Source organism: Acanthamoeba castellanii, assembly GCF_000313135.1.
Source record: "Acanthamoeba castellanii str. Neff unplaced genomic scaffold scf7180000084711, whole genome shotgun sequence".
Lineage (NCBI taxonomy): Eukaryota > Discosea > Longamoebia > Acanthamoebidae > Acanthamoeba > Acanthamoeba castellanii.
In genome coordinates, this window is record NW_004457391.1 from 367,296 (window position 1) to 382,699 (window position 15,404).

Here is a 15,404-nt window from a genome sequence, read left to right on the forward strand (position 1 = left end):
TGGGTGCGGCCAAATCAAACTAAGCCACAGCTCTCCAGGATCGCTGTATGGAAAGAACAACGACGAGCAGAGTTCACCCGAAAGTTGGTGACTAAGACAACATGGAGCCATGTGTTCAGCCTTGTTTGCTTGCCTGATTCGGCTGGATTGCAACAAACTGAATGTTTGGTGAAGTGCTGCTGTTCATTGCAGTTACAAGAAAGTGATCCATGATAAAGGGGGCTGAAGGCTCACTCAGAACTGGTACTGGTACACCTTGATGCTGTTGAAGATCCAGTAGGCATCACCAAACTGCGCCGGGTTGTACTGCACGACAACGAGGAAACACAACGGGGGGTGGGGTTAGTCTTGTTTTGTTTCCACACCAACGAATGTGTGGTGTGATCGTGTGTACCTGAACAAAGTTGTTGCAGCTGCCGTACTGCCCGCAGCTCGAACTGAACACAGAACCTGTACATAGGTGAGTAAGTCTGTGTGTTCGTGTGTGTGTGTGTGTTCGTGTGGGTGTGTGTGTGTGTGTTCGTATAGAGTCGTGTCGTGTGGAGTACCGGCCCAGTCGCCGCAGAAGGTGAGGTTGATGATGATCTGCATGTCGTAGAAGTGGCCAGCAGGGCAGTTGTTGCCAATGTTGAACTGAGCGAAGGGCCTGCGTGCGGTGTGTGTGTCGTGTGTGTGTGTGTCGTGCGTGAGCACTATAGAAGGGTGACTGGGCAATGGTACAAGGAGCTGCCACGTACTTGCCCCAGTTGGTGGGCACCGGCCTGCCGGACTGAATGTCGGCAGGAATGTTGTTGCGGGGGAAGAACCACACCTTGATGGGCCACCCATGACCGAACTCTGCAGCACGCGCACGCACGACGCCACAAGGCACGACACACACACGGATTCGCCGAGGAGGGCGTGTCAAGTCGGAGGCTGGAATGAGAAGCATGCACGTGCGACGCGCGAGACGACGTACCCGTGGCGTAGACGCCGCCGCCGGCCTGGTTGAAGGGAGCCCCGTAGGACCCAGCGTAGTTCTGGATGCCGCAGCCCTGGGAAACCGCACACAGCCGCAAGCTGGTTACTCTCTTGTGCGTGCGTTGTGTGTGTGTCGTGCGTGTCGTGTCGTGTCGTGTCGTGTACCTGGTTGTTGCCCTGGTTGGGGGCGTTGACCCAGCAGTTGGTGGACACCATGTCACCGGTGAAGGCGCTGCGGTCCTCGCCGCTCATATCGCAGCCCTGGCTGGTGTGCAGCGTCGTCTGACTCCGCCAACCACTCGAAAAAGTGAGTCGCTCGCACACCGCACACGCACGCGCACGCGCACGCGCATGTGCTTGTCATTGCTTCGTACCTGGTCAGCGTTGTTGGTGTTGACTCCTTCGATGATGTCGATCTCGCCTCCGTTAGGCCAGTTAGGGCCGACCATCCAGAACGCAGGCCAGGTGCCTGCGGCAAATAAGAAAAAGTCATAAGTAATTAAATAAACAGATAACCGCAATAATAAATAATTATAAAAAGCAATGGTATTATATATAATAAAAGTAAAAGAAGGTACCGCAGCCTTCAGGCATGTGGCTGAGGTCCGCAATGACGAGGCCGTCGGAGAAGGTGGCCTTCGAGGAGAGGCGCACCGACGATCGACCGCGGCCGCTCGCCACATTGTTGTGGTCGGCCCCGATGTAGCAGTTGTGAGGTCCTGCCGAAATCAATCCCTGCGCTGTTCATCAAAATAAAGTTTATTAAATGAAAAAGTTGAAAATGAACCAAAAATGGCAGCTTTCCGTAAATTTTAAAATAAAATAGTTCGGTACATTGGGCGGTGTTGCGGTCGACGTAGTTGACGTAGCCATGGGTGGGGTCATTCTGGGTCCAGAAGTCGAAGTTGTCGAAGAAGTTGTAGCCCGCATAGTTGTACTTGAGCGTGTAGGCGCTCTCGGCGGGCGTTGCCGCGAAGGAGGCCACCAGCAGCATCGCCGCCATCGCCGCCATGGCCGATACCAGGTCTCTACCGCGCTGTTGCTGCATTCTTCAACGGAGGTGATGTGTACTTGTGGGCTGCAGTTGCGGAGAAGAAGCCGCACGCTGTGGTTTTGTGTGGTGCGGGTGAATGGCGATTGGAGGAGAGAACCCGCAAACGACAATCCTCCCTGCCTGGAAAACCGCCAATCACCACTAAGCCCACAATTCCAGCCAACCAGCTGGGCTGATCGCAATGTCGACGTCACCCACCAAATACAAGGAAATACAATGTATTTCATTTTGTCACCATATCATTGTTGACGGTACGTTGCGTGGCCATCCAGGAGGTGAAGAGCCTGTTGAAGGTCCGGGTGCGCGCGTGCATGTCAGCGTGTACGCGCCGCAGGGGTGGCTGATGGTGGTGGTCGCGGCCTGTGCCCTTTTTGTCCACGCGGCCGTGGCATAGGCGCATGAGGTGGAGGGCGCGGGTGGTGAGCGCCAGGACCCAGTGGTCGTCCTTGAGCGGCGACGAGGCGCTGCTGATGCTGTGCATGCTCAGCACCGGACCCTCGCCCAGCGACGCCGACACCAACCTGCTCTCGTAGGCCTTGCTCCACACCTCGACCCCTGGCCACACGCCACACACCACACGATCAGTGTATCATTTGGCACACATTGCAGGCGATGGTCGGTTGATCGGCACGACTCACCAGAGGCAAAGGCGATGACCACGCTGTCGGACGCCCTCGACGAGTGCGCGGCGACGATGGCGCCCTTGCTGGGGCGGAGCACGCAGCGCTGCTTCCACCCGTCGACGTACGCGGCGGCGCTCTTGTCCTCCCGCTCCTGGTCCGTCAGCCAGTGGTGGTGAGTCTGCAGCACATTATCGCCTAGTGGGAGGAGGCCGAGGCGGACAGCGCACCAGAATATGGAGCGACTCGGAGCTGAGCGCAACGAGCGACCGACAGGCGCATAGGATCTGGTCTCGCTCGGCGCGAACCCACGCCACCGTGCTGCCCTCCTCCAGGCAGAACCTCTTCGTAGCTGTTGTGGCTGTCGAAGCACTGGCCTCGCCGCCGTCGAATGGCACCACCACCTCGATTCTTCCGTTCGTGTAGCCGCAGACCAGCACGCTCTGCGTGGCGACGTCGTCGCTGTCGTCGCTTTGGTTGTCGACATTCCTCTCACCGGCAGCGCCGCAGGCCAAGATCTGCACGGTGCTGAGGCGGGCGCGGCCCCGTGGGCGTGACAGGGAGGGGTCCAACTCGAGCGACACGACGCCCGCCAGCGGCTGGCGGTCGCCGTCGTCATCGTCGGCTGCGGGGAGGAGGAATGCGAAGCAGTCTACACGGCCGTCCCGGTGCCCGAACGCCACGAGCCGGCTATCCTGGTTGACGCTGAGACACGTCACGGTGTCGAAGTACGACGTCGAGCCGATGTCTGCTTGGAATACCACCGCGCGCTCGGTTCAGAAGCCCAACGAACTGGAGGAATGTGAACAATGATGGCTGGGGAGGGGGAGTGTAGCGTACGGTTGCCGCCGAGCAGGAAGGGGCGTGCAGGGCGTGCGAGGTCATGTACGTAGCCGATCCGCGTCTCCGATGCGCTCCCGCTGTTGAGGCTGACGACCGAGACCAGAAGCGCGCCATGGCCCGCGAACTGCTCCACGCGGCCTGTGTGCCATCGATTATTAATCGATGTGTGCGCACACGTGTGCGTTGCCTGCGAGTGCGGTCGTAAGTGGTTGTGCGGTCACATCACGAGACGTACAGCGGCCAGCGGCGGGGAGGGGCAACGGGCGCAGCATGTCGTCGAGGACGGAGAGGAGACTCAGTTGGCTTCTGTCTTCGCTCACCAGCACTGTAAACAGATCCCAGGCAACTGTGAGCACGAGTCATCACACGACACGCACACGCACACGCACACGCACACGCACACGACACGACCCGACACGACCAACGAAATGACAGGCTTGCCTGGTAGTCATACCGACGTGTGGAAACACCAGCGCGCCCTCGCTTATCCCTCTCCCCGTACGCTCCAAAGTCTGCTGCTCGAACGTCCACTTCCTGAAAAAGGTAGCGCATATGTTGCATGTTGTGTTAGCATGCATGTTAGCAACACATGGCGCACTATATGATGTCGTGTAGTCCATTCAAAGGCGGGAGACGGAGTGAGTCACCGATAGAAGATGCGGCGCCGCGCCAAGGGCGGCCAGAGCGAGTCGTCCTACACAAGCCCAGCACCAGACGCGGGGCACGATCCAGTGAGAATCATACGTTTGTAATCTCTCACCACCGGCGGTGGCTGGTACGCACCTCGGAGAGAAGAAGGGACGCGCGGCACACGGCGCCCACACGCAGGAGGTCGTCTCGCGCCAGCAGCCCAAACACCTGCACCACCCACCACCACCGTCAGCTTCTTGATATGTGGCGGGCAAGCTGGAGCCAGGCGCGTGTTCACCTTGAGCAGCGCCTCGACGGGCAGCTGATGAAACCAACTACCCACCAGCACCGCAGGTGCGCCAGCGCTTGGCCAAGTGAGTTCGCGTAGAGCGTTGGAAAGGGGGGGAGGGGGAAATATGTCGTATTGAGGAGAAAAACAAAACAATGACGGCACCTTTCGGCATTGAACTCGACCGCTGCTGTGGTGCTCAACAAGGTGGTATTGCCCTCCCCACCTCGACTTCCGGTGGTGCCCTCCATATCGTCCGGAGCGCAAGGAAACAAAATAACAAATCTAAGAATAAACAAGAAAAAAATTTAAAAATTAAAAAAAGACATTTTTTTTCCAAGTTTTTCACACTCCTGCGGTGGTCGCTCACCAATACTTTCGCCTAACAAGGTCGGCCCAATCACGCGGGTGTCGGTCACCGACACAGCTTTCCGAACCGGTCTTGTTTATTCTTCGCTCCAAGTTACAACCGCTCAAACACACCAGGCAGTACAAACACACCAGGCACAACATTACATCCCTCTTCCTCTTCCATTCACTTGTGATTTTGATTGACTGTTGATTTTGATTGACTGTTTATTTTTTATTTTATTTTATTTTTGTAGAGATGGCGGAGGTGAGCATGGAGAGCGCGGCGGTATTGGAGGCCTCGGCACCCCCCATGATGATGGACGCAGAGGCGCTCGACAAGGAAAAGCAGCACCAGCTGGTGGCCTCTTCGTCTTTGTCGTCGTCTTCTTCGTCGTCGTCGTCATTGCCGCCTTCCGCTCCCTCGCTCGTCGCCTCGCTCGCCACTCCGGCCTTGCCCGAGAACAGCGGCGAGCAGGCGACCTACGTCGACGTCGGCCAGGCCTCCCCCAGGCAGGAGCCCGGGGGCCTCGCCGTGGGCGGGCTCCCTATGATGATGGTGACGGGCGCAGGCCCGAGCGGCGGCCCCGACTTTGGCGGTGGTGACGCCACCAGCGGTGTGGGCAGCCGACCGCGAGCGGACACGGTGATGAGCGAAGAGGACGAGAACGAGCTCGACGCTGCGGTGTGCGGCGACGACTACATCGACGGCGACCTGCAGCTCATGGCCCAGGTCGTACTCGGTACCTGACTCCCGCTACACTTTCTCTCCTCTTCTCTCTTTCTCTCTTTTTCGACTTCCCCTGCCGGAACGCGACCACCGTGCTATGCGACCAAGACAACCAAAACAACTCCGCCACTCACAACGGCCGAAAATTAAAACAAAACAAAACAAATACAAAACAAATACAAATACAAATACAAACAAAACAAACAAACAACGAAACAGACCCAGAGCCGGCGAGCGTGATCGACCGGCAGCTGGTATTCGACGCCAACGGCGCGCACGGAAGTCCTGGAAGCCACGGCAGCGGTGGCCACCACGGCTCTAGCGGGGTACTCTCTCGGCCCATTGCCATGCCGCTGTGAGGAGTGTGCTGTCCACCACTGGTGTGTGATGACTCGCTGTCTGACCTGGTGGGGCGGGTATGCAAGGGCGGTCATGGCGGCCGAGGCTCGCCCGGCCACCGTGGCGCCGACGGCCGGCATGCGACTGACATTCACCTCAACCACACCTTCAGCCCTCTCACCTCCACCGTCACCGGTCCGTACCACAACGTGGCCCATACGCACTCCTGCACGCACACGCACACACATGCACGCACGCACGCACACACACTCGTTGATCACTGAGTCCGCTGATCGGAAACTCGTAAAAACAGTCAAGGACAGCGTGACAGGCAACATGCAGATCATTCCGCTCGCCGAGGACGAAACGCGGACGCCACAGCTGGTGTTCCTCACGGCGCGCGGCGGTGACGGCGGCCGCGGCGGCGATGGCGGTACGCCGACGTTGCCTTCTCCACTTTTGAGCACAAAAGCAGCGCCTTTACTATGTCGGCCACGTCATGGCGTGATCAGGTCGTGGTGGAGATGGCGGCACGGGGACCAGAGGCCGGGATGCCACGCGTTACTCGAGCGGCACTAACGGAGGCCCCGGTGGCCATGGTACGCGTCTCTCCTTCAGCTAATCTATGAATATTATGTGGATATGTACCATTTTTATAAAATTTCTTTCTTTCTACATTCTTTGCAGGCGGAGATGGAGGCGATGGCGCAGACGGAGGCACTGGCGGCGACGGCGGAAATATCTCGGTCAGCGTGGACGAGCGTGACATGGACTTCGTCATGCTCTACAGTCGGCCCAATTTCTCTGGCGGCATTGGAGGTACTCCACCCAACACACACACGACACACACGACACAACCGCACACGCGCACGTACACAAGAACGGACCACTCAAGGACGTATCAAAACCCTGTTCGCTTCTGGCACGCCACATCGCAGGAAGCAGGGGACACGGCGGCAGTGGTGGCCACGGAGGAGCGGGCGGTGCCGGTGGTAGCTCCTACTCGTGGACCGAGTCGCATACCCGGAGCAACGGCGATGGCACCTCAAGTACTTATGCACGCACGCCGCGCTGTTTATCCAGCGTCATGTTAGACTAAGCCGACACTGCACGCACGCCGTGCAATGATTCGCGATAACTAGGCACCTACACAACCCACCACTCCAACCCGGGCGGGTACTCTGGCCCGAGCGGCAGCTCCGGCAGTCGCGGACGAGACGGATCTGACGGACGAAACGGCGCCACTGGCAGCTACGCCATCAAAGTCATCAAGAGTGCGACCACTCCCCTTTCGTTGTCGCTTTCGTAGTCGTTGTCGCTTTCGTTTTCCACCACAAGAAGAGCGCGTTTGCTCACCCTACGAACGCGCACACAGATGGCGACTGCAAGGTCTACCATTCGCCGTATGAGCTCCGGACCATCCAATACGAAATCCAGGCACGTGTTCCGTGGCTGTGCTCAAACGATTACAACGCTTAAGCATATTATTATCATTCTTAATTATATTAACATATTAATGCATGTTATGTAAATGCAGGACTACAACGACGACGGTATCATCGAGCCCGATGACGATCTGCGAGTGACCTTCACGGTGACCAACAACGGCGGCATGCCGACGCCCGTGCACCAGTTCATCAAGCTCTACCTCCAGTCCAACACCTGGGTGGCCTTCGACAACGACGCCGACCATCACAAGATCACGCGCAGCCTGGCCGTGGGCGAGAGCTACACGGTGCGCAACATGCGCGTGCGGGTGAAGGACATCGACGCGCCGCGCGTGGGCAAGCGGCTGCGCGAGGTGGCGCGGCTGGACTACCGCGGGTTGGTGCAGCGGGTCAATCGACTGCTGCCGGGCTTCCGCGCGCAGGTCGATCCCTTCGTCGTCCAGTTCCCCGTCCTCATCTCTGCCGGTACGCTCGCCGCCGGCTTTTTTATTTAGAATATTTTACATTTATTCGATTATTCGTGTTAATATAAATAATTATTAAGATTCTAATTAATTGAATGTTGGTCTCGTCGTGCAGTGGAGGGATTGAGGACGATCACGATGGAGGAGGAGGCGCCGGTGACCTTCAGCGTGAAGAACATCTCCAACCAGGTACCGACACGCGATTCATTATGTCGACCTTTGTTACCTCTCAACCATTGAGTGGCCAACACACACAAGCACAAGGCCGTGATTGGCTGATCACACTCTTGTTTGTTTTGGCAGCCAATTGGTTCCAAGTGCGGTCGGCCAGTGGAGGCCTACCTGGGCATCGCCGAGAACTTCAAGTTGCAGACCAACGACATGGTGTTCCGCAACCGCAAGGGAAAGGTGCGGCCCTTCCTCGAGGGTCTCCTCAAGCAGGTCAAGCGCCTCGAACCCGGCGCCCTCACCTACATCTCCGGTACCACCGCTCTCCACTCCGCTCAATCGTGAATGTGTGCGTGTGCATGTGTGTGTGCGTGTGCGGTGAGTTGACAATGGAACACAACAAACACAAACACACGCGATTAGGGACGATGGCGTTCAACAACGAGGACCTGCCGGCCTACGTGCACGGCGATCTCACGGCCTATCTCAAGCTAAGCGGCATGCGGCCGGAAAACAGGGACCAGCTGCGGTGCATCCAGCAGCGTCTGTTCTCGCTGCAGCTGGCGGAGCCCTACAGGGCCAAGGAGAACGTTGATGTGCTCCTGGTCACCAACACCAACACCACCCACGAGGAGGTATTCACGCACACTCGCACGCACACGTACCACCGCACACGCACCACCGCACACGTGTGCAGCTCTCAGCACTGATCTATTACTTGCGATAACTGTGCACAGGTGAAAGCGTGGGAGCGTTTGTTGGCCAATGTGGGACTGCCCAACGTCACTTCTTGGAATCTGTCGCTCTACGAGGGCGTGTCGTTCACCTACCGACGTCTCGTACGTTCTCTTACGATCCCTTGTGCTGAGCCTGTGCGCGGTCGTGCGGTCGTGCGGGTGGCTAACGGGTACGACGAACAGGATGGTGGCACGCTGATTGAAGACATGAAGGGCAAGCTGGTGATCTTCCTCAACAACAACTACACGCGCGGCGCCGAGGACTCCAAGGAGGCCATCACCGACCTCCCCGCTCGCGTACCATTCCCTCTCATTCTTTGCATTCCTGTCCTCGCCACAATTCTTACGTTGTGTGTGCGTGTGCGTGTGCGTGTGCGTGTGCGTGTGCGTGTGCGTGTGCGTGTGCGTGTGCGTGTGCGTGTGCGTGTGCGTGTGCGTGTGCGTGTGCGTGCAGGAGCTGTACTTGCTGGTGAGGGACGCTGGGATCCGCACGTACGTGGTGGGCCAGTTCATCTCGGACGTGCTGCAGAACCGCATCCTGCCCTTCCCGGAGAAGACGCAGAGCGACTATGTGAGCGTGAAGGAGGTTCTCACGCGGCGGCGCGAGGACGAGGGCGAATTGCCGCCGGGCACCAGCGAGAGCAAGTTCGCCAAGAAGAAGCGCGCCCGCAAGCTCAAGCGCGACAAGATGCTCAAGGTGAACCAGGACGACGACACCACCGAGCTCGAGGAAGCCGCGCCGGCCAAGAAGAGCAGCAAGAATAGCAAAAAGGGCAAGAACAAGGTGGACGACGACGAAGACGATCAAGCCGAGGCCAAGGAGGTATGCCACACAGACCACTTGCTTGATGCGCCTGTCGTGTGTGCGATGTGTGCGGTGTGCGGTGCGTTGTGTGGTGTGTGCGGTGTTGTGTGAGGGACGAGGCAACCACTGATTTATGAGTGCTGAACGGCCGTTCCAGGGAGCGTGGAGGGACGCAGCTGAGATCAAGAAGTACACCGAGGGCTACACCTTCTTGAGGTACGTAAGCTCATCACAACTTGGCGAGGAAATATCATTGTGCTTTAAATTGATAAATTAATTGTTTTTTTCCGAAAAAAAACACAGGCCGCGAACGAGGCACTTGGAGAAGCGGGCCAAGCGGGTGGCCAACCACCTGGAGAAGCACCTGCCCAACGAAAGGAACGTGGCCGTGTACCACTTCGAGCCCGTCCTCATCAAGAAGGGCTTCCTCCGCAAGCGCTACGACCTCGGCACTGGTACCCACCATTCTTTATTTTATAACATTAGAATTGGAATAACGAATAATAAATAACCTAAAACATGGTTTTCATCGATTGAAAATTTAGATGATTATTTATTAATTAATTAATTAATTCGTTGTTGGACCGCAGTGGCGGTGCACCGAGCGTTGGACAGAACCGAGACGTCGATCTCCTCCTTCGGCCGCGGCGATGCCGAGCTGCACCAGGCCGACCTCATCGAGGACTCGTCGCAGCACGCCTTCCACGTGCTCAAGATCCTGCCCTTCGAGCGCAAGCTCGCCGTGGCCATCAACATCCTGGCCCAGCACGGCGACCGCGACAACGGCCGCCTCGTACGTTTCACTCCTCTTTTCTCTCTCTCTTTCTCAACATCTCGATTTTTTGATATTTAGATATGGTATGATGATCAATCGCCGACCAATGTGTGCATGTGCGCTGGTGTGTGTCGTGTCGTGCGGGTGTCTGCATGCAGTATATCGAGGCGCTGAAGAAGGCGATCCTGGCCGACCTGACGGACGAGCAGGTGGTCTACCGCCTCCACTCCTGGAGCGGACCCTTGCCTTCGGGCAAGATCAAGAAGAAGTACTCGTCGTCCTCCTCCTCATTGTCGTCGCACACATTACTTCGAGTCTCCTTCCCCCCCAACAGTTTGACTCACCACAACGCACGACACGACACACGACACACGACATCCCCAGGCTCAAGAAGCTGCAGCATCTGTGCAATGTGAAGTCGCCTGTCGAGCTCGCGGCGCTCGGTCAGGGCAACCGATTGATCGTGGAGCTCCTGGTCGAGTTCGAAGTGCTCCTCAAGAAGCTGCCCAAGTGGTACGACAAGATCTGGTTCAGGTACATACAGCATCTCTCTTACTTGCTTCAACTCTGCGTGTGTGTCGTGCGTGCCGTGAGTGTGGTGAGTGCCGTGCGTGCCGTGTGTTCCGTATGTTTTGTGCGCGTGTCGTGGTGATGAACTGACGCACAACGGTGACCGCAGGAGGAGGCAACGGATCGTCACGTCGGTGTCGCTCGACATCGTCAACCAATGGCTTCGCAAGTGCGGCGTGACCAGCACGCCGAGCGCCGAGCTGAAGGGCCTGCGCCGGGAGCGCATGAGGGCCGAGAGGAGGACCGCGCGCGACCACCTCCTCAGCGAGTTCGTGCGACCGGCCAGCGGCGTCGCTCCTGGTATGCCGCACCCGGTGGCCTGTGTGGAATGTGAGCATTCACATTCCTCTGACACGACGCACGCACGAACACACGACACACAGGATCGCAGTACGTGCAGGACAACTGGTTGAAGGTTGGCAAGGTCATGACCAAGGCCGACTTCGAGGCGCGGCGGCCGCAGGAGCAGCCCGACGTGGTGCTCAAGGAGGTGCGGAGCGTGTTCAAGAGCGACGAGGAGCGCGAGCGCGCCATCGGCAAGCTGGAACGGTTCCGGGAGGGCATCAAGAAGAGCCTCCAGAGCCACGACACCACCGTCGGCAAGGGCAAGGAGCGCATCTAAACAGAGAGTCCTGTATTTCCACTGATTACAACCTTCAGTATATATATATATATCAAATATTTGGTGTCAGGCTCTCACGAGCACCACCGGGCCAAGAAGGACCTCTTGGCGCTCGTCACAAGGGCCACGACGCCATCGGCCCGCTGAAGGATGGGCTGCTGAATAGCCTCCAGCAGCTTCAGAGTTTTACCCAGCCTGGCCCAGGCACTGCTTGGCCACCACATTGGCTCTTGTGTGCTCCCACGAGCCGACCTTGGCGCCAAGCACCCTCTCGCGCTGGGCCACGGCCTCATGCACCTGGTCTGCTTGATGGCCACCCACGCCTCAAATGCGCTCTTCTGTTCGCTGGCCTCGCACGCCGCCTGGCGCTCCATCACGGCCTTGACCTCGCCCATGGCCAGCTCGACCTGTGCAGCGGCCCGCTGCTCGGCCGCCTCGATGGTGGTGGCGGGACCTTCCTCCGCGGGACAAGCAGCAAACAAGGAAGTGCACAAAATTATGATTGGTACGTTCACAGCGCACAAATAAAAAACAACAACACTGAAACGCGAAATGCAAAGCTTTGCCCCATTTGTGCAAGAAAGAAAGAAAAGAAAGAAGAGAGGAGAGGAGGAGATGAACCACCACCCGACGCTTACCGACTCCGCTGCTGAAGAGGACAAGGACGACGTGGGCACATGTTCTGTATGTTTGGTCGCCTTCAGCGCGAGCGAGGCCGACCACGTGCCGCGGCTGCTCAAGTGCGGCCACTCCTTCTGCACCGCGTGCCTCACCCGCCTCCTCGACGCCACCCCCTCCACCCCCACCCCCACCAACTCCAACTCCGAAGCCGAACTGGAGGAGGCCACGCGTCCTCTGCGGTGCCCCAAGTGCCGCACGGTGACGCGTGTTCGTCTGGTCGACGGCGAGGCCGCGGCGCCGGCGGAGGGCGTGAAGGGCCTGCCACGCAACTTTGACCTCATCGACCTCCTCTCCTCCTCCTCCTCCTCGGCCATGAGGCAGCCGCGGCCGACTGTAGAGACCTCCGCCGCCGCCGCCGCGGCGCTCAAGTGCGCCAACTGCAGTCAAGCGGCGGCGGAGAAGTTCTGCGAGCAGTGCGGCGGCGCCCACCTGTGTATGGCATGCGACGCGCAGCTCCACGGGTTCCCTGCGCTGCGGAGCCACGTGCGTGTGGCGTCGGCCGACGCGCCCGAGCCGCGCGCCGCGTGCGAGCACCACCGGGCCAAGAAGGTGGAGATGTGGTGCGAGCGCGACGGCGTGGCCGTGTGCGTGGTGTGCCTCGTGGCGGGGCCGCACAAGGGCCACGATGCCGTCACCATCGAGGAGGCCGAGCAGCGAGTGCGCGAGGCCGCGCGGGTCGAGCTGGCCCAGGTCGAGGCTGCCATGGGCGAGGTCGAGGCCGCCGTGGAACGCCAGGCGGCGCGCGAGGCCGCCGAACAGGCGAGCGCGCGCGAGGCCAGGGCGGCCATCAAGCAGCACTTTGACCAGATGCGCGAGGCCGTGGCCCAGCGCGAGAGAGTGCTAGGCGCCGAGGTGGACGAGTGGGAGCGCACTACGGCCGAGGCGGCGGCCAAGCGGCAGGCCCAGCTGGCGGAGGCCCACACGCGACTGGCGGCAGCCGGGAAGGCCCTCCAGCAGCAGCAGCTGCTGCAGTGCGGTGGGCTCGGTCGGTCGGCCACTTGGGGCGATTCGGCAGCAGTCTGTCAGGCGGCGAGGACTGCGGCGGCGGCGGCGGCGGCGGCGGCGAGAGGAATGCAGGCGAGCAGCATCGCACTCACAAGCGAAGACACGTGGGCCGAGGCGGTGGGCTCGTCGGGTCGCCTGGAGCGGCGCACGGCTGCTGCTGGTGGTGTTGTGCGCGACTACACTGTCATGACAGCGGCCCAGCGTACTCTCGGTTCGGTTGACCAGTTCAGAAGGCCATGGGCCGTGGCAGTCGACGCGGCGGCGGGCCACATCGTCGTGGCTGACTGCAGCCAGGTGCACGTGTGCCGCGCCGACGACGGGTCGTGCGTCCGCACTTGGGGCACCACCCCGGGTTCGGGTGCCCAGATAGGGACCTTGTGGGGCGTGGCGGTGGACCATGCCAACGGCCACATCGTCGTGACCGACATCTACAGCCACCGGTTGCACGTGTGGCGCGCCGATGACGGGTCCTTCGTCCGCACCTTCGGCTCCCGCGGTTCCGGTCCCGGCCAGTTCCAATGCCCACGCGGCGTGGCGGTCGACAAGGCGGGCCACATCATCGTTACCGACAGCAACAACCATCGGGTGCAGGTGTGGCGCGCCTACGACGGGTCCTTCCTTCGCACCTTCGGCTCCCGCGGTGCCGGCCCCGGTCAGTTCCAACAGCCCGCGGGCGTGGCGGTCGACGCGGCCACGGGCAACATCATTGTGGCCGACTCGGGCAACCATCGGGTGCACGTGTGGCACGCCGATGGGTCCTTCGTCCGCACCTTCGGCTCCCGGGGTCATGGCCAGGACCAGTTCAATAGCCCCGCGGGTGTGGCGGTCGACACGGCGGGTAACGTCATCGTGGCCGATTGGGGCAACCATCGGGTGCAGGTGTGGCGCGCCTACGACGGGTCCTTCCTTCGCACCTTCGGCTCCCAGGGTGGCGGTCCCGCCCAGTTCAACCGTCCTACGGGCGTGGCGGTCGACGCAGCGACGGGCCACATCATTGTGGCCGACAGCAGCAACAAACGGGTGCAGGTGTGGTAACAGGAGTGAATGGCTCTTCCTAGTTAATCAAGAATCAGATCCCGTCATCTGTGAAGATGGCAATGTGCCACAGAGATACCTCACAGATACACAGACATACCCGTGGGTATGTCGTACTTGGTGTCACTGATGTGGTCAGCTCAACAGTGTGGCGAACAAAAAATATACACATTTATTCAATCAGAACGGACAACAAGAAGACGATCACGAAGGCCTTGCTCGTCAGCGTGCGCACAAACACCTCCATTGGCGCCTCCACCTTCGTCGACGAGCCCTGAGAAGGCGTCGGTTGTGTCCCACCCTCCGATGCATCCAGCAGTTGAGGACCCGTTGTGGTGGGTGTCGCGGCCGTGTGTTGTGGGATTGTGTGCAAATAAAAAACAACTTGGGAAATGAAAAAAGGAACACCCAGTTCACCGGATGAGGCTGATCTGTGGGAAAAAACAAATAACAGGTAACAAACAAATAAGAGCAGATATGAGAGAAGACGTGTCAGACAAGATATAAAGATATATCTGCTTCATCATAGTTCTGGTGTGGGGGAAGAGGAGGACCTTGATCTTGCGGATGGTGAGGAGGTATTCTTCCTGTCGCCTCTCGACCTCGTTGAGTTGGTCCCGCGTCATCGTCTGGAGCTCCTCCTGGCGCGGCAGGTAATTATCGCCACTGTCGTCGCCATTGCCTCCTCGCTCCTCCTTCTCGTCCATCAGCGCCTGCCCACACCCAGTCAGCCGAGGCCCCCGTCTCCCCGCCGCACACCGCACACACACCATCGCACACACACCATCGCACACACACCACCGCACACCACCGCACACACAGAACACGCACCTTGCACATCTCCTCGAGTTCTCGGATCCTCTGCTGGTCGGCCTTCTGCTGGGCGAGGAGCTGGAGGTTCCAGGCGTGCATGTCCGCCGCAAAATGGTGGTCCTCCGCGCTCCTGGCCTCGGCCTCCTCGAGCCGCTGCTCCACCGCTTCCAGCTGCCGCGCGAGCCCCACCCGCAGCGCGCTCAGGCTCTCCCTCGCTGGTACCCAACATTTAAGATGGCGGTTGGTTCTACGGTTAAGGTGGCGGTAGGTTAAGGGGAAGGTCAAGGTTAAGGTGGCGGGCGCGCACCTTGGCTCACTGGGGAGTCTGTAGACGACGAGGCCTTGGGCGTGTATGACGTCAGCAGCTCGCTTTCGTCGTCCCGGCTCGCGTTCAAGGCCGACGCCGACGCGACGCGACTGCTCTGCGCCGAGGGCTTCGTGGTCGTGCTGCCGGCTGTCGAGCCCGCC

General features: G+C 59.5%; 7 protein-coding genes across 7 annotated transcripts; 3 read left to right on the forward strand and 4 right to left on the reverse strand.

Annotated features, from left to right (window-relative positions):
• Positions 1–234: 234 nt before the first annotated feature.
• On the reverse strand, positions 235–1,963 carry ACA1_379450 (GPI anchored endo1,3(4)-beta-glucanase; the record flags this gene model as incomplete). The annotated part of the gene is made up of 9 exons (XM_004337728.1): positions 235–306; positions 395–450; positions 549–646; positions 738–837; positions 959–1,034; positions 1,126–1,242; positions 1,335–1,429; positions 1,539–1,700; positions 1,795–1,963. 9 exons carry the CDS (start codon positions 1,961–1,963, stop codon positions 235–237), a joined length of 945 nt encoding a protein of 314 aa, XP_004337776.1.
• Positions 1,964–2,237: 274 nt separating this feature from the next.
• On the reverse strand, positions 2,238–4,647 carry ACA1_379460 (Fbox domain containing protein; the record flags this gene model as incomplete). The annotated part of the gene is made up of 9 exons (XM_004337729.1): positions 2,238–2,569; positions 2,653–2,788; positions 2,865–3,382; positions 3,475–3,615; positions 3,713–3,802; positions 3,948–4,011; positions 4,261–4,335; positions 4,406–4,442; positions 4,562–4,647. The coding sequence occupies 9 exons, from the start codon at positions 4,645–4,647 to the stop codon at positions 2,238–2,240; spliced, it is 1,479 nt and encodes a 492-aa protein (XP_004337777.1).
• A 371-nt stretch (positions 4,648–5,018) lies between these two features.
• On the forward strand, positions 5,019–5,495 carry ACA1_379470 (uncharacterized protein; the record flags this gene model as incomplete). The annotated part of the gene is made up of 1 exon (XM_004337730.1): positions 5,019–5,495. One exon carries the CDS (start codon positions 5,019–5,021, stop codon positions 5,493–5,495), a length of 477 nt encoding a protein of 158 aa, XP_004337778.1.
• A 411-nt stretch (positions 5,496–5,906) lies between these two features.
• Positions 5,907–11,402, forward strand: ACA1_379480 (uncharacterized protein; the record flags this gene model as incomplete). The annotated part of the gene is made up of 21 exons (XM_004337731.1): positions 5,907–6,012; positions 6,127–6,246; positions 6,326–6,412; positions 6,501–6,632; positions 6,752–6,862; positions 6,956–7,087; positions 7,189–7,256; positions 7,351–7,726; positions 7,841–7,914; positions 8,029–8,206; positions 8,317–8,528; positions 8,631–8,732; positions 8,814–8,927; positions 9,085–9,453; positions 9,593–9,651; positions 9,739–9,890; positions 10,026–10,228; positions 10,369–10,478; positions 10,595–10,744; positions 10,890–11,080; positions 11,164–11,402. 21 exons carry the CDS (start codon positions 5,907–5,909, stop codon positions 11,400–11,402), a joined length of 3,285 nt encoding a protein of 1,094 aa, XP_004337779.1.
• A 186-nt stretch (positions 11,403–11,588) lies between these two features.
• Positions 11,589–11,797, reverse strand: ACA1_379490 (uncharacterized protein; the record flags this gene model as incomplete). The annotated part of the gene is made up of 2 exons (XM_004337732.1): positions 11,589–11,699; positions 11,720–11,797. The coding sequence occupies 2 exons, from the start codon at positions 11,795–11,797 to the stop codon at positions 11,589–11,591; spliced, it is 189 nt and encodes a 62-aa protein (XP_004337780.1).
• A 220-nt stretch (positions 11,798–12,017) lies between these two features.
• Positions 12,018–14,123, forward strand: ACA1_379500 (Bbox zinc finger domain containing protein; the record flags this gene model as incomplete). Its single annotated transcript, XM_004337733.1, has 1 exon — positions 12,018–14,123. One exon carries the CDS (start codon positions 12,018–12,020, stop codon positions 14,121–14,123), a length of 2,106 nt encoding a protein of 701 aa, XP_004337781.1.
• Positions 14,124–14,536: 413 nt separating this feature from the next.
• ACA1_379510 (uncharacterized protein) lies at positions 14,537–15,382 on the reverse strand (the record flags this gene model as incomplete). The annotated part of the gene is made up of 4 exons (XM_004337734.1): positions 14,537–14,554; positions 14,678–14,836; positions 14,955–15,151; positions 15,244–15,382. Coding segments are annotated over 4 exons (513 nt in total), but the record flags the coding sequence as incomplete, so codon positions are not given.
• Positions 15,383–15,404: the final 22 nt, after the last annotated feature.